This window comes from Cucurbita moschata, unplaced genomic scaffold (genome assembly GCF_002738365.1).
Source record: "Cucurbita moschata cultivar Rifu unplaced genomic scaffold, Cmos_1.0 Cmo_Scf00049, whole genome shotgun sequence".
NCBI classification, from domain to species: Eukaryota; Viridiplantae; Streptophyta; class Magnoliopsida; order Cucurbitales; family Cucurbitaceae; genus Cucurbita; species Cucurbita moschata.
In genome coordinates this window covers 1,063,643-1,089,616 of record NW_019268565.1, presented here as the reverse complement: position 1 = coordinate 1,089,616, position 25,974 = coordinate 1,063,643, and the positions used below count along the sequence as shown (strand labels likewise).

Genomic DNA, 25,974 nt, shown 5'->3' with positions numbered 1-25,974 from the left:
AAAAAAAAAAAAAAAAAAAAAAAAAAAAAAAAAAAAAAAAAAAAAAAAAAAAAAAAAAAAAAAAAAAAAAAAAAAGTCAATGACCTAATAACAATAATAAATAAAAAGTTTTAAATAGACCAGCGCTTCAACTTTTATTCATTTTAGTCTCCGTATTTATTATTATATATATATATATTTAGAGACCAATAAGAAAGGCAGGCTCTATCTCAATGACGGATTATCTCCAAAAAAAGAAAAAGCATCGCGAATTATCTATCTGCAATCTTCGTGAACGGACTTCTCATAATAATGGTCGTAAATGTGGTCGTGGACGTGGAAACTCTATTCTTAGCCACCTCTCCTCCTTTCTATGCTCCGCAAGGCTCTGATCAAGACCTTTGCCTACTCCAGTGTAGTATAAGCTATGTTTTTAATTCTTTCATACTACTCGCAATATATATATATACTGTTAAGATATTATATGACGAAAAAAAACACGGTCTTCTCAAATGATAAGTACGAATGATCATATGACCTAAGAAATTGACCAATATGAATTATCCAACCCAAATCATAAACGTTATAGTTTGAGTTAAATTTTTGAAAAATCGATAAAATTTCAATTAATTTACAGATTAATTTTTTTTTTTGTTGAGTCAACTCAGCCAATTCAAGCAAATAAAAAATAGAGTTAACAACTTTACCCTACTTTTAAAACTATTATAAAAATTAAAAATATTTAACTCTTGTAACCAATGTCATTAATATATCGTGACTTGTGAATATTTGGTATTTGAACTTTATAAAATGTTAAAGATTTTTTAAAAATAATTAAAATAAAATATTTTTTAGCCAATTAAAAAGGAAAATAAAAGTCAACGGTCAATCCTCGTACTAACAAAGTCTCCACCATTATTGGAGAAAACTGTTTTAAACCCAAAAATAGTCCAAATTTCACCCTATAAATATGTTCTCCCCATCCTCTTCTTCCTCACCCCCTGCATTCAATTACTACTTACCAATAAAACCCAAATAAAAATAAATAAATAAAAAGGGAAATTTCCCTCTTGTTCTTCAGCAACAGGCCTTTCTCTAAACTCCCTTTTACCCCCCCTTTTCATCATGGAAATGAAGAACTTCGCCTCCGCTGCAATCGTCGCCATCGCCGCCGCCTCCCTGACCATGGCTTTGGCCTCCACTGAAGTTGCAGCCCCGGCACCCGGCCCCTCCAGCGCTGCTGCTGCTGCTACCGTCCCTGTCGTCGGCACGTTGCTAGGTGCCTCTGTTGCCTCTCTTATTGCCTTCTGCCTTCAGTAACTGAGCTTGGCAGCTTGAGGAAGGGGGAGAATAAATCAATGTGGGGTGATTCTTGTGGGTTTCTTGTTCTTGTTTTTTTTGTCAGTTTTTGATTCTTGTGTAATAAATTGATCCCTTTCAATGAAATGAATTGTTTCAACTTCAAATTGTTAATCTTTCGATCGAACAAACAAAAGCGTATTGAAAACTCTTTAGGATACTAAGGTCCGTCGTTTGATTTCTGCGACGATATCAGACTCTTTGTTAACCAGATTGCTGTTTCTCTCGACGATACCGCTTCTTCTCCGAATGGACTCAGCACACCAGCAAGTTCTTCGAGCTTGTCTTGCTTGAGTAACCGTGCACATAGCTCGAGTAGAGACTCCAGCGCATCGGCTCTTCTCTGGCTTGGATATTCGGATTCCGACAGGATACAATCTGCATGTGTTTCTTCTGTTAGTGTACTACGAGCAACTCTCTCCTGGTTCAAGCAGCTTCTCGGTTCGACATTGAAGCGTTTATCATCGGAAGATCCGGACTTTTCAGCACTGCGTATGGAGGATATCGATGATTCCATTGGGTTCCCTTCACTAGTTTCCTCAGCCTTCGTTCCCGGTTCGTTGCAACTTGTTTTCGGTACGTCCTCCAATCGAGGTTCTTTCTGCGAAGAATTCGTACACCGGATGCTATTTCCACCATTGCAAGTCGATGTCACAGACGCTGAACTCGTTTGCGCATCAGTATCAACAGCATTTGATGTGGATATTTCATCAGGAAAGGATGTAGGATCGACCATCTTCGTCTCGAGTATGTCTTCCGAAATAGCTGTTAACGACATATTTTCTTCAGTTGACGAGTTGCTATTATGTATGTCAGCACTTCCGGCCACCAGATCCATATTTTCCAGCAGGTTGAAAACTACGCTCGGTTTGGCTCGGCTCTCATGCCCACTATTCAACTTGTTAGATGGCGATTTTCGCGGTGTTTTATTCTTCGAGTCGGGACATATCGGTAGTATATTAGCCGAAGCGTTGCGGCATTGAAGGACATACGGTTGGATATGTGGATGCCTCAATAATTCAGCAGCCTAAATATAAATTAAGCCATGGATTAGAAGCAAAATGATCATTCAACGAGTCGAAATCGCATCACTCACCGTCGGTCTGTGTCCGGGATTCTTCCGTAGCATGCTCTTGATGATCTGTTTCCTGCAAGTCGAAACGAACAGTCTCGAAGTCTTAAAATAGCGGAAAATACACTGTTTTTAGCTGAAAAATCAATAGAAATAGCTTACAACGCAGAGGAATAAACAATTGGGAGAGGAGAAATGGAGGATCTGTTAATTTTATTGATAAGACCAGCCATGTCCTGTTGAATTAAGCATAAATCAATCAGGAGTCGAGCAAAACGGATGAAATTCACGAGACCGAAGCTTAAGCTTACCGGAGCTCGAAACGCAGGTTGATGAGCAGAAATTTCAAACATACAGCAACCTGGAAAAAACACGGTTTATTACTATCCAAGAACACGGATATCAACCAAGAATCGTGTTGCCATGAACGCTTACCAAGTGACCATATATCGGACTTGTAGCCATAAGGTATATCTGTGAGGAGCTCGGGGCACATGTAATTAGGAGTACCAACAACCTACAGAACATATATTAGCGTCGAGTACAATCAAATTATTATTCCGGAACTATTACGTAATTACTTTATCTCTATGATCTTGAATGAAACATTCTTTATAAGCGGGAAATTCTTCCTAGTAGAGGACAATATTTGCTAGCGGGCTTCGGCTTTTACAAATGGGAGGGGGTGGATTGTGAGATCCCACGTTGATTGGAGAGTGAAACGAGTGTCAACGACAATATTATTTGCTAGCGGTAGGCTTAAGCTTTTACAAATGGTAGGGGATGGATTGTGAGATCCCACGTCGATTGGAGACGGAAACGAGTGCCAACGAGACCGCTGACCCCAAAGCGGGGTGGGATTGTGACATCCCACATCTATTTGGAAGGAGAACGAAGTATCTTTATAAGGGTGTGGAAACCTCCCCTAGCTGACGCGTTCCCCTCAAGGGAAAGCCCAAAGAGGAACAACATCTGCCAACGGTGTGCTTGGGCCGTTACATTAATAATAGTTTCCTCCATTCTGCTTGCTCCTCCCCTAGGAGACACGTTCCCTTCAAGGGAAAGTCCAAAGCGAACAATATCGGTCAGCGGTGGGCTTGGGCTGTGAAACCACGACCCTCCACAATGATGACATTTTCCACTTTGATCCTAAGCTTCGTGGCTTTACTTTTGATGTATTCCTTACTTATAAACTCATGATCATCCTCTTAAATAGTCGATGTGGGACTCCCCCTCAACAATCCTCCCCTCGAACAAAGTACACTACAGAGCCTCCCCTGAGACCTATAAAACCCTCAAACAACCTTCCCTTAATCGAGGCTCGACTCCTCTAGAGCCCTCGAACAAATTACACCATTTGTTCGACACTTACTCACCTTTAACTATACCTTTGAGACCCAACAACTTATTCGTTCGACACTTGAGGATTTGATTGACATCGCTAAGTTAAGGGCATGAGTCCGATACCATGTTAGGAATCACGATCCTTCACAAAGGTATGATATTTATCCACTTCGAGCATAAGCTCTCAACCCATGATCATCCTCTTAATTAGCCAACGTACAACTCCGTAAGTTAAACATTCTAAGTCCTTTGTCAGACCCGATTTTAACAGCATAAAAGATACGTTTGTTGATTAAAACGCTTTCTATCGCAAAATAACTACAGACGATGATCGCATCCTTACCGATGAAGCAAGATCTTCCGTATTCAGTAGTTTTGCAAGTCCGAAGTCCCCTACACATGCCACCCATTCAAGATATTAGCACTTTTCAAGAACAAATAGCTAGCAAATTGGAAGCCATCATACCAAGCCTGATATCATTGCCCTTTGTAAGGAAAATGTTGGAACACTGAAATGAAGAACAAAAGATCAGAATCATTAATGAGATTTTTGTAGGTTAATAATACGGAATAAATACCTTAAGATCTCTATGGAGCACTCGATTCGAGTGGAGGTAGTCCACAGCTAGTAACAACTGCGCCAACCACTTGCAAAGTTTCTGAGGAAAAAAGAATTGGTCATCGGGCATAGATTCGGTATAGAAAGAATAGTTGAGAACGTGCTCGACTTACTTCCTCGGGAAAGTATGTTCCTTTGGCCTTTTTGATCAGTTCGGACCTGCTCAACAAAAGAAAATGGGGCATGCCATTAGTCTTAGAGTTTTCTTCTCATTCCTTTATCCATTCAATGTTAAGTGATAAGATTAATGTTGATTTTTTGTCATCAAAGAATTTTTGTTTTTGTTTTTGTTATTTATGGCATATAGAAGGGTTCTTGATGAGTGACCATCCCTCAGCAATCTCTTTGGAGGATACCTAATCTTCGGTCAAATGGTCATGTTGTCAACCACATGAGAATAAGATGTTGACAATGGGAAGTGTGAGATCCTACATCGATTGGAGAGAGGAACGAGTGTTAGCGAGGACATTGGGCACCAAAGGGAGTGGATTGTGAGATCCCACATTGGTTGGGGTGGAAACCACTCCCTAGAGACGCGTTTTAAAAATCTTGAGGGGAAGTCTGAACGGGAAAACCCAAATTGGACAATATCTGTTAGTGGTGGTGGGCTTGGGCGGTTACTCCGTTGTCTGCTTTGGTCTGTTACGTATCGCCGTCAGCTTCACTGTTTTAAAACGCGTCTACTAGGGAGAAGTCTCCACACTCTTATATGGAATGTTTCGTCTTCCTCTCCAACCAAAGTGGGATCTCACAATCCACCCCCTAAAACGCGTCTACTAGGGAGAAGTCTCCACACTCTTATATGGAATGTTTCGTCTTCCTCTCCAACCAAAGTGGGATCTCACAATCCACCCCCTTTGGAGGCCAGCGTTCTCACAGGCACACCACCCGGTGTCTGGCTTTGATACCATTTGTAACAACCCAAGCCCACCGCTAGCAGATATTGTCTGCTTTGGTCCGTTACGTATCGTCGTCAGTCTCACGATTTTAAAACGCGTTTACTAGGGAGAAGTCTCCACACTCTTATATGGAATGTTTCATTTTCCACTCCAAACGATGTGAGATCTCACAATCCACCCCCCTTGGAGGCAACGTCCTCGCTGGCACACCGCCCGGTGTCTGGCTTTGATACCATTTGTAACAGCCCAAGCCCACCGCTAGCAGATATTGTCCGCTTTGGCCCGTTACGTATCGCCGTCAGTCTCACGATTTTAAAACGCGTCTACTAGGGAGAAGTCTCCACACTCTTATATGGAATGTTTCGTTTTCCTCTCCAACCGAAGTGGGATCTCACAATCCACCCCCCTTGGAGGCCAGCGTCCTCGCAGGCACACCACCCAGTGTCTGGCTTTGATACCATTTGTAACAACCCAAGCTCACCGCTAGCAGATATTGTCCGCTTTGGCCCGTTACGTATCGTCATCAGTCTCACGATTTTAAAACGCGTCTACTACGGAGAAGTCTCCACACTCTTGTATGGAATGTTTCATTTTCCACTCCAAACGATGTGGGATCTCACAATCCACCCCCCTTGGAGGCAGCGTCCTCACTGGCACACCGCCCGGTGTCTGACTTTGATACCATTTGCAACCGCCCAAGCCCACCGCTAGCAAATATTGTCCGCTTTGGCCCGTTACGTATCGCCGTCAGCCTCACAATTTTAAAACACATCTACAATAGAGAGGTCTCCACACTCTTATAAGGAATGCTTTGTTCTCTTCTCCAACCGATGTGGGATCTCACAACAGGAAGGGAACGAGTAAAACGAGAGACGGTGAGAGGGAGAATTTTGTAGCCATTTTCTTTTGAATTTATACCAATGGGAAGGATTTTTTTAACCAAATTTTTATCCTGTTGCAAACAGTGGATGATAGTGGAAGACATGAGAAGGTTCATGTAGTTGGAAAAATAAATTGAACAACTTTTGTTCTCTAATTAAGTCAACAACAAACAATTAAGCTACTGCTTTAAAGGTCGTAATGAAGCATACTCCAAATGGTGTAAAGTTAAATAGCTCACTTACATGTCTCCTCCTTCGCAATAGCCCGTTACGATGCATATACAATCACCCTACAAAACAGAACGCCCGAGATATGAAATGTAGAGCAAGTGAAAACGAGAATGCAGAGAAATCACCGAGGTATAAGTATATTCTAGTAATGGCTCAAGCCCACTGCTAGTAGATATTATCCTTTTTTGGCCCTTTCGGGCTTCCCCTCAAGGTTTTTAAAACACGTCTAAGAGAAAGGAATGTTCAACCGATGTGTGATCTCACTATCCACCCCCCTTGGGGGCCCAACGTCCTTGTTGGAACACCGCCCGATGTCTGGCTCTGATACCATTAGTAATAGCCAAAGTCCACTGCTAGCCGAGATTGTCTTCTTTGGGCTTTTCCTTTTGAGCTTCCCTCAATTTTAAAACGTGTCTACTAGGAAGAGGTTTCCACGCCCTTATAAGGAATGTTCAGCCAATGTGGGGATCTCGCAATCCATCCCCTTGGGGGCCCAACGTCCTCGTTGGCACACCGCCCGGTATTTGGCTTTGATACCATTTGTAACAGCCAAAGTTCATGCAGATATTGTCGTTTTTGGGCTTTCCCTTTTGGGCTTCTCCTCAAGGTTTTTAAAACGTTGTCTACTAAAAAAAGGTTTCCATACCCTTATAAGGAATGTCCAACCAACGTGGGATCTCACAATCCACCTCCTTGGGAGACCAATGTCCTCGCTGGCACACCGCCCGGTATCTGGCTCTAATATCATTTGTAATAGCCAAAGTCCATTACTAGCAGATATTGTCCTTTTTAGGCTTTCCGTTTTGGGCTTCTCCTCAAGGTTTTTAAAACGCGTCTACTAAAAAAGGTTTTCATACTCTTATAATGAATGTCCAATAGATGTGGGATCTCACAATCCACCCCCTTAGGAGCCCAACGTCGTAGTTGACACACCGCCCGTAGTCTCGCTCTAGTACCATTTGTAACAACCAAAGTCCACTGTTAGTAGATATCGTCCTCTTTGGGATTTCCCTTTCGGGTTCTCTGCAAGGTTTTTAAAACGCATCTACTAGGAAGAGGTTTCCACACCCTTATAAGCAATATCCAATCGATGTGGGATCTCACAATCCACCCCTCGGGGCCAAACGGAAAACGTAAAAGAAAGAAAATCTACATATTATACGCAAAAGGTAGGCTAAAAGAAAATCTACATAAGAACTAAGAAAACAATTCTTAATGTAAAAGAAACAGATTCAATCCAGATTTGAATAGTAGGAAAAAGAAAGAAAATATACCTTATCCACCCATGAATCTTTGTAGTCCACAATGTATGGGTGATTTAATGTTGCAATCAAATTCATCTGAAATTGAGAAGGTCACATGAATAAATATATATATAGTTACACATCAACTAATTATGTTAATTCCGACAAGAAAATGCGTCAAGTTCATGCCGAGGATGAAAACGAGGTATCCATTTCTTTCGATTTCGAGCCAGCTAAGCACACTCGACTTGTCATTCACGACAACCCCCCAATCCAACAAGACATAATATCAAGAGGCTCCTAAGATATTCAACATCCTCTACGTTACCACTATAGTTTGAAAAATGACCTTAGTATCTAGGTGTTCAACTAGCACCTTTAACCATTGTACGATATCTTATTAGTTACAACTCGAGATAAGTGAGAGAGTTTGCCATGTCGGGGGAAGTTTAGGAGAGATGGAGAAACCCAATAGCTGTCGATCAGGGAAAACCAATCCTATAGCTCCTCTGCTTCCCGTTCTTTCTATTATCCCATGTTCTTTTGGGACAGACGGCTAACACTAATCTAATAAGTTCGGTCGTCGTCTAACCAATTGGCTTAGACACCAGACCACTTGTGTCAGCTCCATAACCATACGGGCTCGCCCTAAATAGAATGGCTCTCTTAGTTGCGCTACGTCCTAACCCGAGTCCCCATGTCCACGCTTCTCCGCCCACAACCCAAGAAGTTGGCTGTACCAACACAACATATCCTAATCTTGTTCCCTATGCCCACATTTGTAGACATAAACTTTCTTTTTTCTCGACGGTCTATGTGATATGTTTTGGATCGTTAAGCATTGCTGTTGAACATGATGCAGGCTGTAATAGTCCAAGCCCACCACTAGCAAATATTGCCCTCTTTGGGCTTTCCCTTCGGGGCTTCCCCTCAAGGTTTTTACAACACGTCTACTAGGGAGAGGTTTCCACACTCTTATAAAGAATGTTTTGTTCTCCTCCCCAACCGATGTGGAATCCCACACAAACAGTGACTCATAATTCAAACATTTCTCATATAAGTTTTCAATAAACTAACCTCCTGGTGTGCAGTGCGCTTGAACTTCTCCGTTTGTTTAGCCAAGCGAATTTTCTTGAGTACATACCTATTTAAGAAAGTAGGTAAATATTAAGAGAAGCACTACATACACCGAACGTTTCGTGGTGCCACAACACCGAACCATTTGCTTCATTTCAACGCTTAGAAAACAAGGTATCGATCTCGAATTACCCTTTTCTCAAGTCTTTCTTCGTTTACCGTGAAAGAACAGTGAAAAAAGATTCGAGACCAAGTTTAGTTCTAAAGATAAGGGTGGTTCCATTTTCTAGGAATCACGAACCTCCACAATGGTATGATATTGTCCACTTTGAGCATAAGCTCTCGTGGGTTTGCTTTAAGTTTCCCCAAAAGACCTTACTCTTAATTAACCGATGTGGGACTCCTCTCCCGACAATCCTCAACACCGTTAACAATAGAGAATGAAACTAACCATGATCTCTCAATTATTACATGGAAGTATGAACATCAGGGTATATTACTTACTTTTTCTTCTCAATCTTATGGTAAACAAGAAAAGCTAATCCAAAAGCTCCCCTCCCAATCTGCTCAAGAACTTCATAATCTTCCATCCTGTTCTTCATATCATCATCATCACACTCCATGTCGTCCTTCAAACGCCAAAAAACACAGTGTTAAGGCCAAAACCCCCAAACAAAAACCATTTCGAAATCGAAACCAGTTAGCAAAACTCTCACATGGCGAAAACTTCTTAACAAAAATCAAAATCCAACACCAAATTGGGTAAGTTTGAACCAAAAACTTCCCCCAAAAGCTATAAGTCTTTCAATTATAAGTGGAATTTCCAGAATCTACAGAGACACAATCAATGAGTAAAGCAACCGTGAAATTATGATGATGTTGTAAAGAATGTGAAGGGAATGACAAACTCAAAAGAGAAAGGGAAAGTGGGAAGTTAGGAAGATGAAAGGGAAAAGCAAACCCAAAAGCGTTGCTTCGATTAGCAGATTCATAAGAGCTTCAAATTGAGGGCAGGCAGATGAGATGTCGACAAACCCATTTGAAAGAAGAACAAAATAATCTTACCCTTTTGGAAGAAATTGATGATGGCCCCAAATTCCCACTTCCGGAATGATTTTTCAACTGTTTTTCTCCACTTTTTGCCTCTTTTTTGAGGCAGCTTAGTAAGAGATGCGTAGGAAGCAAGGTTTTGAGAACAAGACCCGGGTTTCTCTCTCCTCTTTCTTATAAACTATTCCCACATCGGAATTGATGAATTTATTTGATTAAACGAAATGGACTTCCTTTGATTTTCAAGAAAAAAAAATTTGGCACGATTTAATCATATATGATATGGGTTTATGCCCGATTTCGGTCGGGTGGGTTCATTGTCCTCGAGTCAAGTACACTTATAAAATAGAGTCTCATACTCATATAGTGTTATTTTTAACATGCTTCGATGGTTAATTTAGTATCTAGTTGAAGTGGTGTTGAGCTGAGTGCGCCGTAGGATTTTGTACCTTTTAAAGTGAGAGTGTTCTTCGATTTATATTGGGCTCTTTTGACATTCCCTTAGGACACATGTGGAGGTTATGGAATGTTATGGGGAGGTATCAAGGTAGGTCTTTTGTGTAACATGGAGGACGTCTTTGGCTTGGTCGTTGTAGCCTTTGAGGCGTTCCTTTCCTTTTCTAGACATGTGGGCTTCAAGGACTTGATGTCTCGAGGAAGATTATCGAAACAAAGAGTTGTGTGGCCATGCATAAGTGTTGACATTATCGTAACTATTCTCTATGATAATTGTGCCTCTCAAGAGGTGTTATTTCACCTTGGCACTTGTGCTTATGTACTGGACTTCTCAAATAGTTGGGATTCCAAGTTTAAGATGTTTTCGGGTATGAAAGTTCATTTTAAAGATGTCTCAAATTTCGGTGGCGGACTGAAATTTTTGCAACCATTCAACCACTTCCCAGATCGCAACCCGTCTCTCACACCTAAACCCCTCAAAATTTCTTTCACAAATCGTATTCTATTAACATATTACAGGAATTCTATCACAATGAGAAAAAAACTTCGTCCAAAGATTCATCACCTATAAGAGTTCTGAACATTTTCTCCTCTCAAATTACGTTGAATAAGGCTCGTAGTTTCCTTTCTAAGTGATATTAGTTTATGTTATGATATTCTAATAAATTTTTGTAATGCATGTACTTCATTTTATTGATCATGTTACACATTCATACGATTATATTTATGCTTAGAGAGACACTATGATGTACCATGTATGTACGAAGGAAATATCATGAACATGTATTCACGTCTCGTAAGGAATTCATGTCATTATAAGTATGGAAGTATAATTCACATAATTTCACAGAACCATGATTTTCAATACGACACCTCATTCATGTGGTATCTCACATGAGCATCGTTTACTTCTCTAGTATGTTAAATGCATACACGTACACTATAATATCATACGTGTTCGGAGGCATGCTTTAGCCATAGTCAAACCTAGGGAGTATACATACGAGTCTACCAAGTGAACTCATGCACATGTGTGAACCATATATAGAGAAATACTATGCATTCAACCTTACCTAAAAAATAAAGTAGAGTCCAACGAACAGACATGAAAAGTAGGTCCCACCCATTATGAGACATGTCATATTTGTTCCATTGTTAGCATATACCAATAGTTTTTAGGATGTTTTCTTTCTTATTTCAATTATGTTTTTTTATGTTCGTAAGATTTTTAATAGTCTCACTAGACGTTCAGACAACTCTTCAGCCCAAAACCTTTTAATTATATTTAAGTTATTATGTTGTTAATATAGTTACCAAAACATTAATGTGTCATGTTTTTTATTTATCTAACTTTTTATAAAGATGATGTTAACTCAGCTAAAAATTTGTCAAACACCATTCAAAAAATTCAAATTTGTAAATACTTTTAACTTATAATTTAGGTTAACCAACAAAGGAGTAGAAGTACAAATCATGAACAAGCGAGATTGATAAGCTAAAATCGATACGATCTATGAAATCAAGAAATTTACGAAGTAAGATGAAATAATGTTTGAATTTCGAGTAATTATTTGACAAATTTGGGTTTTTGATCCAAAAAACAAATAAAAAACAAAGCAAAGTTGTTTGTGTTGGATAATCACCCAAGTTAAACCAAAAGAAGGGCCAACTTATGGTTGCTTTTAAGTGAGAAAAGAAAGAACTAAAGAGGTTCCTAAAAAGGATTAAATTAAGAACACATCTTTTCATTCGTGCAAGCCATTAGTATAAAATTGTCGGCATAATTTTCAATAAGGAGAAATGGTAGGGCCTATAAAACAAAAATAAGAATAATTGAGTTTATTTCGATATATCATGAACGGAGTTCGTATGATCTGAAATCCGACTAATTTAAATTATCCAACTCAAATCATAAAGGTTAGACTGTATTAGATAATTTTTTTTCAGTTTGGTTTATGTTGAATTTTCGAACAACAGAAAATTTCGTTGGTTTGCATGTTGACATGTTCTTGTCAAGTCAACCCGACCAATAAAAAAATAGGGTTACAATCCAACCCGATCTTACTTTTAAAAATATTTAACGTCTGTAACCGATTTCAGTAATGGGTTCCACTGTCCCTGAATTGATTATGCCCACGACTTGTTTCAGAGAGTGCTCCAATGGCATTTGAGGCACAATTGAGATGTCATTTTGGGGGTTATCATAGAGGAACGATCCAATATAAGACAAGTGATGAGACAGAGGAATTCCCCACGATGAGAGGGACGACCTCAGTCCAATGCCACTCAGAAGTAGAAGTTGTGGGCTTCCGAGAGCCCCAACACAGAGGATCACCTCTCCCTTTTCACGCACCATTACATGACCCTTTTTGGTCGCAAAAAATAACTCCAATTGTCGATTGCCTCGATCTGCGAAGAAGAGGCTAAATGACTCGTAAATGTTTTGATATTTGAATTTTATGAGATGTATAAAAAAAATAACTCGACAACTCATCCCAACACAACTGAAAAATAGAGCGTTGGGTTGGATTACATTGGAAACTTCATTCAAATTGTTCTAATCATAACAATTTTGAGTTGATACAAAAGAATTTTTAAAATAATCTGAATAACTTTTGAACTTTGAGGTGATTTTTTAATATATAATTTTCGTTTTTAGTTCTTAAACTTTGGAGTAATTTGGATTCGATATAATATATATATATATATATAGAAATTTTGAAGACTCATACCGAGAATGTCTCGGTGGGTCGTTTTAGGAGAAGCTAAGTACCGAATGTATGTCACAAATGAAAGTATATGATATATAAACTGTGATATACCTATAATTTGTCTCTAAAACGTGATCCGAGGCTCGAGTATATGTCAATATTGTCCGTAAAGTCCAAATTTTTTATATACAATTCACGCACACGTGCGTGAACCCACTAGGTGAGCTCGTATACATATCCTATAGGTCCGACTACAGGTAGAACATGCTCATGCTGCCAGAAAATTATGAAAAAAAGGAATGTGTACCATATCATGGTGTACGTATTACGTACAAAAATATACTGGAGAAGTATCTCACACTCTGTAAGATACAAACATGCACGAGGGTTTCGCATTTGAAATGATGGTACATGGTTATGATACGCATTATACTTTCATACTTTTCATGACATATCATTCATAGTTAACATATATGATTCATCATTCTCCCATAGGACAAACATGAAGATTCGATATTTTGGAAGATACTATGTGTTAGTCATACATCCTACAATTCATCCAACCTAGCTAGAAAGCGTTCCAACAATAAGCTCACTTACATTGTTGGCCTCAGCTGGAATCACTAAGATGATGTTCGTTTAGTCCTGCTTATCGTGCTATGGTTCCAAGATTGTTGGACTGTTTAATGGACGTATGAATTAATCTTGATCATGGGATTAAGACTTTTAATACAGTGGTGTGGTTTACCGAGCATAAAGTAGACTGTTGATTTTGAGTGTAATGGTCAAAGCCTACTACTAGCAGACAATGTCCTCTTTGAATTTTTAATTCTGGGCTTTCCCTCAAAGTTTTTAAAACACGTCTGCTAGGGAGAATTTTCCGCACCCTTACAAAAAAATGCTTCCTTACCCTTTTCTATCGATGTGGGATCTCACAATCCACCCGATTGACTATGTTAGGCCTCGCTTTCTATGAATTCTGGGCCTATATAAAAGCCCATCTTGAATCTCACCCTATGAACCCGAGCGTATGTTTGAATTCAAAATTTGAAGACAAGCAGCACGGAAACAAACGAAACAAGTTTTAAAAATACACGAAATAGAGACCCTAAAACCTCTTCACCCTCTTTCTCTTTCTACTTTTCTCTCTCATTTACGTCTCCAGTCTCAAATTCTCCGATTATCAGAGGGTTTATCTCCTTGCAATAGGGTGTGTTCGACCTTACCCATATCATAATTTCTTGTTTTTGTTTTGATTTTGATTAGTTTATGGCTACTTTCATATGTTTGATCTTGTGGGTTTTTGATTTTTGTTGCGATGAAGCAGATTTTAAGCTTTGTTTTTCCTCTCCAGGATCATCTGAGCTAACAGGTTAGTTGTCTGCCTCTGTTTCTTACTCTTGATTGACTGTTCGTCGATTTTGTTTACATCTTTTTCAGATGGGGATTGGGTTATTATTTGCTTAGTTGATTTGTCTGTCTAGCACGTTTCTTTTCTTATGTTGGGTTTTCTCTGGATTTCTGGTGTTTGTAGTTATGATGAATTAGTGTTCTTACTGTGGGAATTTGGGGTTAGGAATCACGAACCTTCACAATGGTATGATATTGTCCACTTTGAGCGTAAGCTTTCATGGACTTGCTTTTGGTTTCCCAAAAGGCCTCGTACCAATAGAGATGTATTCCTTGTTTATAAATCCACGAGACCCCTTGATTAGTAGATATGAGATTCCTTTCCCAACAATCCTTCTCTTGAACAAAGTGCACCATGGAGCCTCCCCTAAGGCCTATGGAGCCCTCGAACAACCTTCCCTTAATCGAGGCTCGACTCCTTCTTTGGAGCTTTTGAACAAAGTAAACCCTTTATTCGATACTTGAGTCACTTTTGACTATACCTTTGAGGCTCACAAGTTCTTTGTTCGACATTTGAGGATTCTATTGACATGCCTAAGTTAAGGGCATGACTCTGATACCATGTTAGAAATCACGAACCTTCACAATGGTATGATATTGTCCACTTTGAGCATAAGCTCTCATGGCTTTGCTTTTCGTTTTTCCAGAAGGTCTCATACTTCCTTACTCATAAACCCATGATCAACCCCTCAATCAGCAGATGTGGGACTCCTTTCCCAACAATTCTCAACAGTTCTCCCATTGAACAAAGTACACCATAGAGCCTCCCTTGAGGCCTATGGAGCCTTCTAACAACCTCCCCTTAATCGAGGCTCGACTCCTTCTTTGGAGCCATTGAACAAACTACACTCTTTGTTCGACACTTGAGTCATTTTTTACTCCACCTTCGAGGCTCACAGCTTCTTTGTTCGACATTTGAGGATTCTATTGACATGACTAAGTTAAGGGCATGACTTTGATACCATGCTAGGAATCACGAACCTCTACCATGATATGATATTGTTCACTTTGTGTATAAGCTCTCGTAGCTTTGCTTTTGGTTTCCCCAAAAATCCTCGTACCAATAGAGATGTATTCCTTACTTATAAACCTAAGATCAACCCCTTAATTAGTAGATGTAGGACTCGTTTCCGAACAATTTTCAACGTTGAAGCTCTTTGTTAATCTTTTTTTAGATGTTAGAGCATATTGCATTTTGTTTCATATATCTATCCACTCTGTTTTAGTATTGGTTTGAGCTAAGTTGTTTGAATGGAACATGAATTCTAAGTTGGCTAATTTGTTGAAGGGATAGATGTCGATTTTGTGTCGAAAGTTTAAACAGAACGACGTTGTATGTATTGCTGCTATCATCTCTTGCAGGAGGTTTGAGAAGATGGAGTCTCATGACCAGACAGGATGCCGAACTCCGGAATGCCCCATGCCTTGCGTTAACAACTGTGGCTTCTTCGGACGGGGATCGACGATGAACATGTGTTCTAAATGCTACAAGGACGCTCTGCTCAAACAAGAACAAGAAAAACTTGCAGCCTCATCTATTGAGAACATTATGAATGGAAGTTCAAGTAACAACGGGAAGGAGCCTGTCGTTACAGAATTGATCGATGTACAGGCCGGAGTTACGGAGACTAAGATATCTTCAATAGAATCATCCAGCATTTCCTCCTCGAACAAGAGCTGTGAAGAAGTCAGCATGAAAGAGCGCCCGAACCGATGTGCCACTTGTAGAAAGCGCGTTGGTTTGACTGGGTTCGATTGCAAATGTGGGAATCTCTTCTGTGCTGTTCATCGTTATTTCGACAAACATAACTGTGATTTTGATTATCGCGCTGCTGCTCAGGACGCCATTGCTAAAGAAAATCCTGTTGTTAAGGCTGAGAAGCTCGATAAGATTTGAAGTCGATGCCCAACGCTTTAAGACCTACGCATCTCGGTCCATGCTGGACGTTTCCTTTACCAGGCATCGATGGTATTATATCACGGAAGTCGTGATGGGTGGATCTTTGAAGTCCTGGACATGGCAAAGGTTCCATTGTTGGCTTCATTGTGTGATTTCTTTGTGGATTTAATGAATTCATGAGTTTCCTCTGCAATGACATTCTACTCTGTATGCATTTCTTTACCCATTATGTTAAATGGTATTTGCCCTTTTACTTGTTCGCCTTGTCAATGATTGATTTGTGCGGCTTTTATCTGATGCTTCTTAGACATTTTTGAAGCTCGTTCGGTTAAGGATGTTGTGAGATCCCACGTTGGTTAGAGAAGAGATCGAAACATTCTTTATAAGGGTGTAGAAACCTCTCCCTAGTAGACGTGTTTTAAAACTGTCAAGTTATGACATTACGTAACGGGCCAAAGTGGACAATATCGACTAGCGGTGGACTTTGGCTGTCACAAATGATATCAGAGTTAGGCATCGAGTAGTGTGCTACTGAGGAAGCTGAGCCTCGAAGGGGGGTGGATTATGAGATCCCACCTCGGTTGGATAGGGGAATGAAGCATTCTTTATAAGGGTGTGGAAACCTTCCCTTGTTTTAAAATTGTGACGGTGATACGTAATGGGTCAAACTAGACAATATTTGCTAGCGGTGGACTTGAGCTGATATAAATAGGATTAAAACCAAACACCGAGCAGTGTGCTAGCGAGGATGCATCCACCCTGATTCTAAACAAGTTGAACTTATTGACTCACAGAAAGCTAGACTAAGGGTAATTCCAACTCTGATCAACAAGTTAGACTAAGAGTGGTTCCAACTATGATTGTAATAGCCTGAGCCAACCGCTAGCAGATATTGTCCGTTTTGGCTCGTTACGTATCGCCATCAACTTCACAGTTTTAAAATGCATCTGCTATGAATAAGTTTTTACACTCTTATAAAGAATGCTTCGTTTCTCTCTCTGACCTTCCAAATGGTTCGTTCTTTTTTTTTTTTTCAATAAATGTTTTTCACAATATTATTAATAACTATTAATTAAATATAAAAAAGTATTAATATAATATATTTTATTTTTACCCTCCTATGGGCAGTCTTGAGCAAGGAGGAGATTCTTGATTGAGACGAGAACAGGAAAGGGAGTGAGAACATTTTTTCCCTAGTAGGGCATGAGATTATATTATCTGTCCTCGTTCATCCCGTTTAATACAAATATATATTTAACCCATATTATATAAAATAAATTTTCACGACAATTCTTATAACGACCCAGATCTACCGCTAGCTGATATTGTCCTCTTTGGACTTCCCCTCAAGACTTTAAAACGCGTCTACTAGGGGAAGGTTTCCACACCCTTATAAATTGTGGTTTCTTCTCCTCCCCAACCAATTTGGGACATCACAATCCACCCCCTTCGAGGCCCAGTGTCCTCGCTGGCACTCTTTCCTTCCTCCTATCGATGTGGGACTGCCCATAAATCAACTCCCTTTGGGGCCCAGCATCTTTATTGGCGGGACCGCCCCCAAATCCACCCCCATTTGGAAGCAAAAAGTAAGTAACATGATCCTATCGTACCAGACATAAGGGTCTCAAATATCAAATCTCGACTCGAATCTTAAATATATATAAATTTTATATCGGAAGAAATGATGTAACAATTGTAGATGAGAAAGCTTATTACTTACAAAAGTAATAAAATGATTTCAAATCATATTTCAATATAAATTATTTAAAATCTAATATAATGACCAAACAAAAGTAATTGACAAAATATATATATATATAAAAATGTCATTATGTTTCATAATCATTCACTTACAAAAAGAAAAAAGAGAATGATCTTTTATTATTTTGTCTTGACTAAGATATAAGCATACATTATATATTGCTACAAATGTCAAATCAAATTATTAATTTAATATTTTTAATTATTGTGTCTATTACTATGTATTTAATTTTAATAAATTAGGCTAAATTAATAAAAATATCTGTAAATTAATATTTTATTTAAAAAATACTCTCGAACTTTCAAAATTATTTAAAAAATTCTTTTAATGTTAAGTATTTAATATTGTTTTCTTTGTGCTTTCCCTTTCCAGCTTGTCCTCAAGGCTTTAAAACACGTCTATTACGGAAAGGTTTCCACACCCTTATATATGGTGGTTTGTTCTCCTCCCCAACCAATGTGAGACATCACAATAGCCCAAAGAGGACAATAACTGCTAGCGGTGGATCTGGGTCGTTACAAATGGTATCAGAGCCAGACACCGGACGATGTGTCAGCCTTCTCGCTGTTCCTCGAAGGGGGTAGACACGAGGTGGTGTGCTAGTAAGGACGCTGGCCCCAAAGGGGGGTGGATTTGGGGGTGGTCCCACATCGATTGGAGGAAGAAAAGAGTGCCAGCGAGGACGCTGGGTCCTGAAAGGGGGTGGATTGTGATGTCCCACATTGGTTGGGAGGAGAACAAACCACCATATATAAGGGTGTGGAAACCTTCCCCTAACAAACGTGTTTTAAAGCCTCAAGGGCAAGCCCTAAAGAAAAAGCCCAAAGAGGGCAAAGTCGATACACAATTTAAATCCATATATTGGCGTAAGAATTTTTTTAATTTTTAATAATATTTTTAGGATAAAAAGTTTAAATATTATTATTATTTTTAATTTAAAGCAAATTTTAGCAGTATTTTAATTAATAGGTGAAATAAATGAGCAATGAATGCATTTAATTAATGAAGGGGGAAGGCTTCTTGGAATAGGCCGGAAAATAAGGGAAAGAATCTTGACACAGACAGGGTAACAATTTTGGCAAGATCTTGCCGGGGAACTGCAGCTTTTAACTTTTACCCTTACTGTCAGCAGTAAAACCACCGCCACAACTAAATAAGTCAGCGTTCCCCAAAGCTCAACTGCCGCCCCCTTTCTTTTTTTTACCGTTTCTCTTTTCCTCTTTTTACCGTTTTCATGTTTTTTTACACTTCCACCTAGAAGGAGGTAACGGTAAGATTCCACATCAGTTGAAGAGGAGAACGAAACCTTTTTTTTAATAAGGGTGTGAAAATCTCTTCCTAACAGACGCATTCTAAAAATTGTGAGGTTGACGGCGATATGTAACGGATTAAAACAGACAAGCTATGATGCGTTTGAGTAGTCGACATTGTCCGCTTTGGCCTGCTACAGTAATTCACACATGTGGCTATGTCGAACTAGCTATGATGTGTTTGAGGGCTGTTACAATAACTCACACATGTGTCTATGTCAAACTAGTTGTGATGCTTAAGTCATCAAGGTGACAACCCATGAAAGGATTATACGTCGGTAGCACCCTTGTTTTCGTTCATCGTCTAGTCGAGATCATACCTAATTGATAGATTGCTACAACATGTATGTCGTGACTACTATGTGCGAAAAATGATTAAAAATGTTTCACTTAAAAAAAAAACATGGACTTAAATGTTCATAAAGACGGTGATCTAAGCGTGGAAAACTAAACCAACAGGGCTTGGTTCTATGGCCTCCTCAACTACCGTCATCATCCATACATATAACCCTTGCCTTTATCTTAAAACAATATCGGGTTTGTATATGCATCTCAGTAGTTGATATTATTTGGTTCATCCGTAGGGACTATTAGAGGGTTGCCAACTAATTTCTTGTCGTTAACTGTCTAGATAGATAGAGTATACATATGCATCTCAATAGTCTGTTGAGATACGGGATTGCTAACCTCTAATAGTGATTGATCAGGCTAAATGTATCTTAGGGGTTCATTACGGTTCTCATGCAATAAAAGAGGATTAACCACACACCTCGACTGTGACTTACTTGTTTGTTAGAGGACTAGCTGGACCTATAGAGATGAGAGCTGTTTTTATATATTTGACGGAATCCCTAAACCCATTAAAGATATATTGTATTGAACCGTTTAACGAGTGACTACATACGAAAAGACGGGTCGTAGAAAGTAGAGTGGTTAAGGAAAGTTGAAATGTGTTTAGGGTTTAGGGTTTAAAAGGGTAGGTGGAAGGTCATATCTCTCGTTCTTTTCTTTTGATTAATAATATCACTTAGGATTCTTTTTCATACTTTTCTCATAACATAATTTGAAATTAATCAAAATAAATTTCAAACATCACTCGATTGTTTACACCTAATTTCTCGACCTTTTAAAATTTGAAATTATTTATAAAAAATTTGTAGATTTTATTTGACCTCGAACGAATGAACAAAAAAAAAATTCGATTATCATTAGAGGTTCGAAATGTTGACTCTGTTGATCGAGAATTTGAGATACTGTCTAACTCATGTCGCCTTGTACTCTCCAATCTTACTTATGCCTCAACTTGTCGTTAATGTATACTCTTCTTGGTGTGTTAGATGATGCATCCTCCTCTTCGATCGCATCATGACACTTATCTATTTCGACCCTCACATAGTCGGTTTGACGACAACTGAGAGTCGCCATCTTGTCGATCTGCATGTGGGATTCACAACCTATTGTCTTCTTAATGAGATTGTGACACTTAACACCCGCTTCACTCAATTAGTGTAGTGGGAAGCTACCGAGTTTGTGTGTTAGATGATGCATCGTCCTCTTCGATCGCAATCTATCTCGACCCTCGGTTTGACACAAACTGAGAGTCGTCATCTTATTAGTCTACATGTGAGAGTTGTTAGACGAACACGACTCTCCACAATGGTATGATATTGTCCACTTTGAGCATAAGCTCTCATGGCTTTGCTTTGGGCTTCCCCAAAAGGTCTCATTCCAATGGAGTTAGTATTCCTCACTTATAAACCCATGATCACACCCTAAATTAGTCGATGTGGGACTTCCATCATCCAACAAGAGTCACAACCTATTGTCTTCTTAATGAGGTCGTGACATCTAGCACTAGCTTCACTCAATTAGTATAGTGAGAAGCAACCCGCTTGAAAGAGCTAGCTAAAAACTCCGCTTCTTCCTTTCTTTCACTTAGTAAAGCGATTTTGCTCCTCGCTCGAGACAGAAAATGTTGAGATTTGAAACCACTGTCCCGATCATAATAAATAAATAATTTTATGGAGTAGACCAAAGTTCGAATATTTATATTCAAAAAGGACTCCATGAAGCATAGATTTGAGATGAAAGACGAAGACTTCTTGTTACAATACAAAGAAAAATGAGAGAAATGTTATTATAATTGCTCCAAATGTTTCAACTTTTTGGCATTTATTCGCCAAAAAAAAAACCATACCCGTGATTCAAATCAACCCTTATATTATTATATGATGCCCAAGGTCAATTTCCTTCCCCCATATCACTTTTCTCAAGAAAATTGCCCCAAAGTAAAAGGGTCGAGACTTTTTCAACATATATATATATATATATAGTGGAGTACTGAAGTACAGAGCTCACTCTGAGTCCCTCCCATGGCTTCCCTCTTGAAACCGCCATTGTTGCTCTCATTAGTCTTTTCTTTCTTCATTTTGTGTTCTTCATCCTCTGAGGAATCGACCCTTTTGACCTTCAAAGCTTCCATTAACGATTCAACGAACTCTCTCTCGAATTGGGTTTCTTCTTCTGCAACCCATTTCTGTAATTGGACTGGAATTTCTTGTACGAGTTCTTCTCCTTCATCGCTTTCGATTGCCGCCATTGTTCTTCAGGGTTTGAACCTTTCCGGTGAAATTTCATCTTCCGTTTGCGAACTCCCTCGTTTAACCCATCTTAATCTCGCTGATAATCGCTTCAATCAGCCGATTCCTCTTCATCTCTCGCAGTGCAGCGCGTTGGAGAGTTTGAATCTGAGTAATAATCTCATTTGGGGAACAATCCCAGATCAGATTTCTCTGTTTGATTCTCTACGTGTTCTTGATTTTGCGAGGAATCACATCGAAGGGAAGATCCCTGAAGGCATTGGGGCTTTGAAGAATCTTCAAACTCTTAATCTGAGGAACAACTTGATATCTGGTAGAGTACCCTCTGTTATCTTTCATAATCTTACTGAACTTGTTGTTCTTGATTTGTCTGAAAATGCTTATCTGATGAGTGATATTCCTAATGAGATTGGTAAGCTTGAGAAGCTTGAGGAGCTATGGCTTCAAAGCTCTGGTTTCTATGGCGAAATCCCTTATTCTTTGTTGGGTTTGAAGAGTTTGAATGTTTTGGATCTTTCTCAGAACAATCTCACTGGAAAACTCCCTGAAATGATGGGTTCTTCTTTGAAGAATTTGGTGTTCTTTGATGTTTCTGAGAATAAACTCATGGGGGCTTTCCCAAATGGGTTTTGTAGTGGAGAATCCCTTGTGAGTTTTAGTGTTCATACCAATTTTTTCACTGGGAATTTGCCTAATTCCTTGAATAAATGCTTGAATCTGGAGAGGTTTCAAGTTCAGAACAATGGGTTTTCAGGGGATTTCCCTGAATCCTTATGGTCATTGCCTAAGATTAAGCTAATTAGAGCTGAAAACAATGGTTTCTCTGGTGAAGTTCCGGAGTTTATATCAATGGCTACTCATCTTGAGCAAGTTCAGCTTGATAACAACAGTTTTTCGAGTAAGATACCCCAAGGTCTCGGATCGATTCGAAGCTTATATCGATTCTCTGCCTCGCTTAATCGTTTTCATGGTGATCTGCCACCGAACTTCTGTGATTCTCCATTGATGAGTATTATTAATCTGTCTCATAATTCACTTTCGGGTCGAATTCCCGAGCCGAAGAACTGCAAGAAACTTGTCTCATTGTCCTTAGCAGGGAATAGTTTTAGTGGAGAGATACCTAGTTCCCTTGCAGATCTACCTGTGTTGACTTATCTTGATCTTTCTGATAACAATCTCACTGGCTCGATCCCTCAACGACTCGAGAACTTAAAGTTTGCGCTGTTTAATGTTTCGTTTAATCAACTATCGGGCGCTGTTCCGTTTTCTTTGATTTCTGGATTGCCAGCTTCTTTTCTGCAAGGAAATCCTGATCTTTGTGGCCCTGGTTTGCAAACTCCTTGTTCACAAGGCCATCCAGTAAGTGATATGTCTGGACTTAACAAAATGACATGTGCCCTTGTCTCTATAGCTTGTGTTCTCGGAGTTATGAGCTTAGCTGCTGGGTTCGTTCTGTATTACCGGTCGTTCAAATCGAAATCCCGTGTCGATAACTGGCATTCGGTCTACTTCTACCCTCTTAGAATCAGTGAGCACGCGTTGATCATGGGGATGAATGAGAAAACTGCACAAGGATGTGAGGGAGCTTTTGGACAAGTGTTTGTTTTAAGCTTACCGAGCCGTGAACTGATTGCCGTGAAGAAACTTGTTAAGTTCGGGAGTCGTTCGTGGAAGTCGTTGAAAGCCGAGGTCAAGACGTTGGCTAAGATCAGGCATAAGAACATCATCAAAATTCTGGGGTTTTGTCATTCTGATGATGCCATTTTTTTGATCTATGAATTCTTACATAAAGGAAGCTTGGCTGACTTGTTATGCAGAAATGATTCTTGTTTGAATTGGAATGTGAGACTTAGAATTGCTATTGAAGTTGCTCAAGGACTTGCTTACATTCACAAGGACTACGTCCCACGTTTGCTTCATCGAAACGTCAAATCGTCGAACATTCTACTGGACGTTGACTTGATCCCGAAGCTCACGGATTTTGCTCTCGACCATATCGTTGGAGAGTCGGCGTTTCACTCAACAGTTGCTTCGGAATCCGCTCATTCTTGCTATATTGCACCAGGTACACAAAAGTTTACGATAGTGTGTTAGGAATGAGGGATCTCCACATTAGTATGATATTGTCCAATCCACAATCCTCCCGTCGAACAAAGTACACTATGGAGCCTCTCCTGAGGCCTATGGAGCCCTCGAACAGCCTCTCCTTAATTGAGGCTCGACTCCTTCTCTGGAGAGTTCTCGAACAAAGTACACTCTTGTTCGACACTTGAGTCACTTTTTGACTACACCTTCGAGGCTCACAACTTCTTTGTTCGACATTTGAGAATTCTATTGGCATGGCTAAGTTAGGACATGACTCTGATACCATGTTAAGAATCACGGATCTCCACAATGGTATGATATTATCCACTTTGAGCATAAGCTCTCGTGGCTTTATTTTTGGATTCCCCAAAAAGCCTTGTACCAACGTGGGACTCCCTCCCAACAATCCTCCCCTCGAACAAAGTACACTGGAGAGCCTCCCCTGAGGCCTATGAAGCCCTCGAACAGCCGGCTCGACTCCTTTGGAGTCCTCAAACAAAGTACATCCCTTTGTTCGACACTTGAGTCACCTTTTGACTACACCTTTGAGGCTCACAACTTCTTTGTTCGACATTTGAGAATTCTATTGACATGGCTAAGTTAAGGGCATGACTCTAATATCATGTTAGGAATCACGGATCTCCACAATGGTATGATATTGTCCACTTTGAGCATAAACGAATGATCATTCCCTAAATTAGCTAATGTGGGACTCCCTCCCAACAATCCTCAACATAGTGAACTCGGGTGTTTGAAAAACTCGATAACCCGAAAAATCTATCAGTCCAGTACAATTTATTATGATCGAGTCGGGTTATATAGGTTTCTTTCGTTTAATAAGTTCCCGAGTTTATCAATTAGAACCATAAGATATCGTTCGAAACGTGTTGGTAGTAAAGCGATCTAAAGAGTCTTATTACATCTATCATTTGGAATGCAGAATGTAAATACAACAAAAAGGCAACAGAGCAAATGGATGTGTACAGCTTTGGAGTAGTGTTGCTAGAACTGGTGACTGGAAGACTAGCCGAGCGTTCGGAATCAACGGACGCTCTCGACGTGATCCAGTGGGTGAGGAGGAAGGTGAACATAGCGAATGGTGCTTCCCAAGTCCTTGACCCGAGCATCTCGGAGAATTCTCAACGAGGGTTGATGCTGGAAGCTCTAGACGTTGCCCTCCAATGCACTTCTATGATGCCTGAAAAACGACCGTCGATGCTGGAAGTCGCCAAGGCGCTTCAACTGATCGGCTCGACAACGAACCTTGATGATGCTGCTGCCTTCTCGGCTGCAGAGGATGATAGTTCGGTGTCGAGCTGAAGACATGTCTTAGCTCCATGGCTTGTTTTCTGTATATCCAAATTCACATATATCATTATTGTAGGAGACTTCTTATTCTTTTTTATCATTTTGATTTTAAAATGAAGATGCTTAAATTTTGGTGTTATGTAGCTTTGGGTTTTAAGAGAATCGTTTTTGTCGGGGCGTATACGGGTTGAGTCGGTAAAATCGATTGGACTAACATGAAATTTTGGGTTTATTTAGTTGGTGACCCGAACAATTGGAATAGAGTTAGTTCACAGCCCAATTCAACCAATTTGGTTGGGATTGGGTTGTCGGGTCGTTTTTATTATTTAAAAAAAGCATACTTATCCACAATATATGTTATGATATATATCAAACATTCACAAGTCACAATATATCACTAACATTAGTTGCAAACGTCAAATATTCTTAATGTTCATAATAATCTTAAAAGTAGGGTAGGGTAAAATTGAGCTGTAACTTTATTTTCGGGTTGGTGGGGTCAAATGTTAACCTACAAATTGACCAAAATTTTTTATTTTTTATAAATTCAAGCCAAACTAAATAGGAAAATAATAATAATAATAATCTAATCCTACCTAATCACGAGTAGGGTTGTGAGATCCCACATTAGTTGGAGAGGGAAACAAAATATAGGATGTGGAAACCTCTCCCCATTA

The 25,974-nt window shown here is 39.5% G+C and overlaps 3 protein-coding genes across 6 annotated transcripts; 2 read left to right on the top strand and 1 right to left on the bottom strand.

Moving 5' to 3' along the window:
- Window positions 1-1,424: 1,424 nt before the first annotated feature.
- On the bottom strand, window positions 1,425-9,899 carry LOC111435469 (serine/threonine-protein kinase Nek6-like). Of its 4 annotated transcripts, XM_023072843.1 has the most exons (15): window positions 9,667-9,754; window positions 9,422-9,535; window positions 9,210-9,334; window positions 8,706-8,772; window positions 7,659-7,724; window positions 6,397-6,443; window positions 4,487-4,532; window positions 4,333-4,413; window positions 4,221-4,263; window positions 4,098-4,147; window positions 2,846-2,927; window positions 2,722-2,771; window positions 2,573-2,646; window positions 2,435-2,486; window positions 1,425-2,365 (listed from the first exon to the last, which is right to left on the bottom strand). In XM_023072843.1, exons 3-15 carry the CDS (start codon window positions 9,326-9,328, stop codon window positions 1,499-1,501), a joined length of 1,644 nt encoding a protein of 547 aa, XP_022928611.1. In that variant the 5' UTR covers window positions 9,329-9,334; window positions 9,422-9,535; window positions 9,667-9,754; the 3' UTR covers window positions 1,425-1,498. The 4 variants fall into 4 exon arrangements, with proteins under 4 accessions (XP_022928611.1, XP_022928612.1, XP_022928613.1 ...); XM_023072844.1 differs by lacking the exons at window positions 9,422-9,535; window positions 9,667-9,754 and adding an exon at window positions 9,771-9,899; XM_023072845.1 differs by lacking the exon at window positions 9,422-9,535 and having other exon boundaries at window positions 9,667-9,762.
- A 4,063-nt stretch (window positions 9,900-13,962) lies between these two features.
- LOC111435523 (zinc finger A20 and AN1 domain-containing stress-associated protein 8-like) lies at window positions 13,963-16,494 on the top strand. Its single transcript, XM_023072911.1, has 3 exons — window positions 13,963-14,132; window positions 14,250-14,294; window positions 15,695-16,494. The coding sequence occupies exon 3, from the start codon at window positions 15,708-15,710 to the stop codon at window positions 16,227-16,229; it is 522 nt and encodes a 173-aa protein (XP_022928679.1). The 5' UTR covers window positions 13,963-14,132; window positions 14,250-14,294; window positions 15,695-15,707; the 3' UTR covers window positions 16,230-16,494.
- A 5,122-nt stretch (window positions 16,495-21,616) lies between these two features.
- Window positions 21,617-25,436, top strand: LOC111435515 (probably inactive leucine-rich repeat receptor-like protein kinase At5g06940). The gene is made up of 2 exons (XM_023072898.1): window positions 21,617-23,969; window positions 24,930-25,436. The coding sequence occupies exons 1-2, from the start codon at window positions 21,677-21,679 to the stop codon at window positions 25,307-25,309; spliced, it is 2,673 nt and encodes an 890-aa protein (XP_022928666.1). The 5' UTR covers window positions 21,617-21,676; the 3' UTR covers window positions 25,310-25,436.
- Window positions 25,437-25,974: the final 538 nt, after the last annotated feature.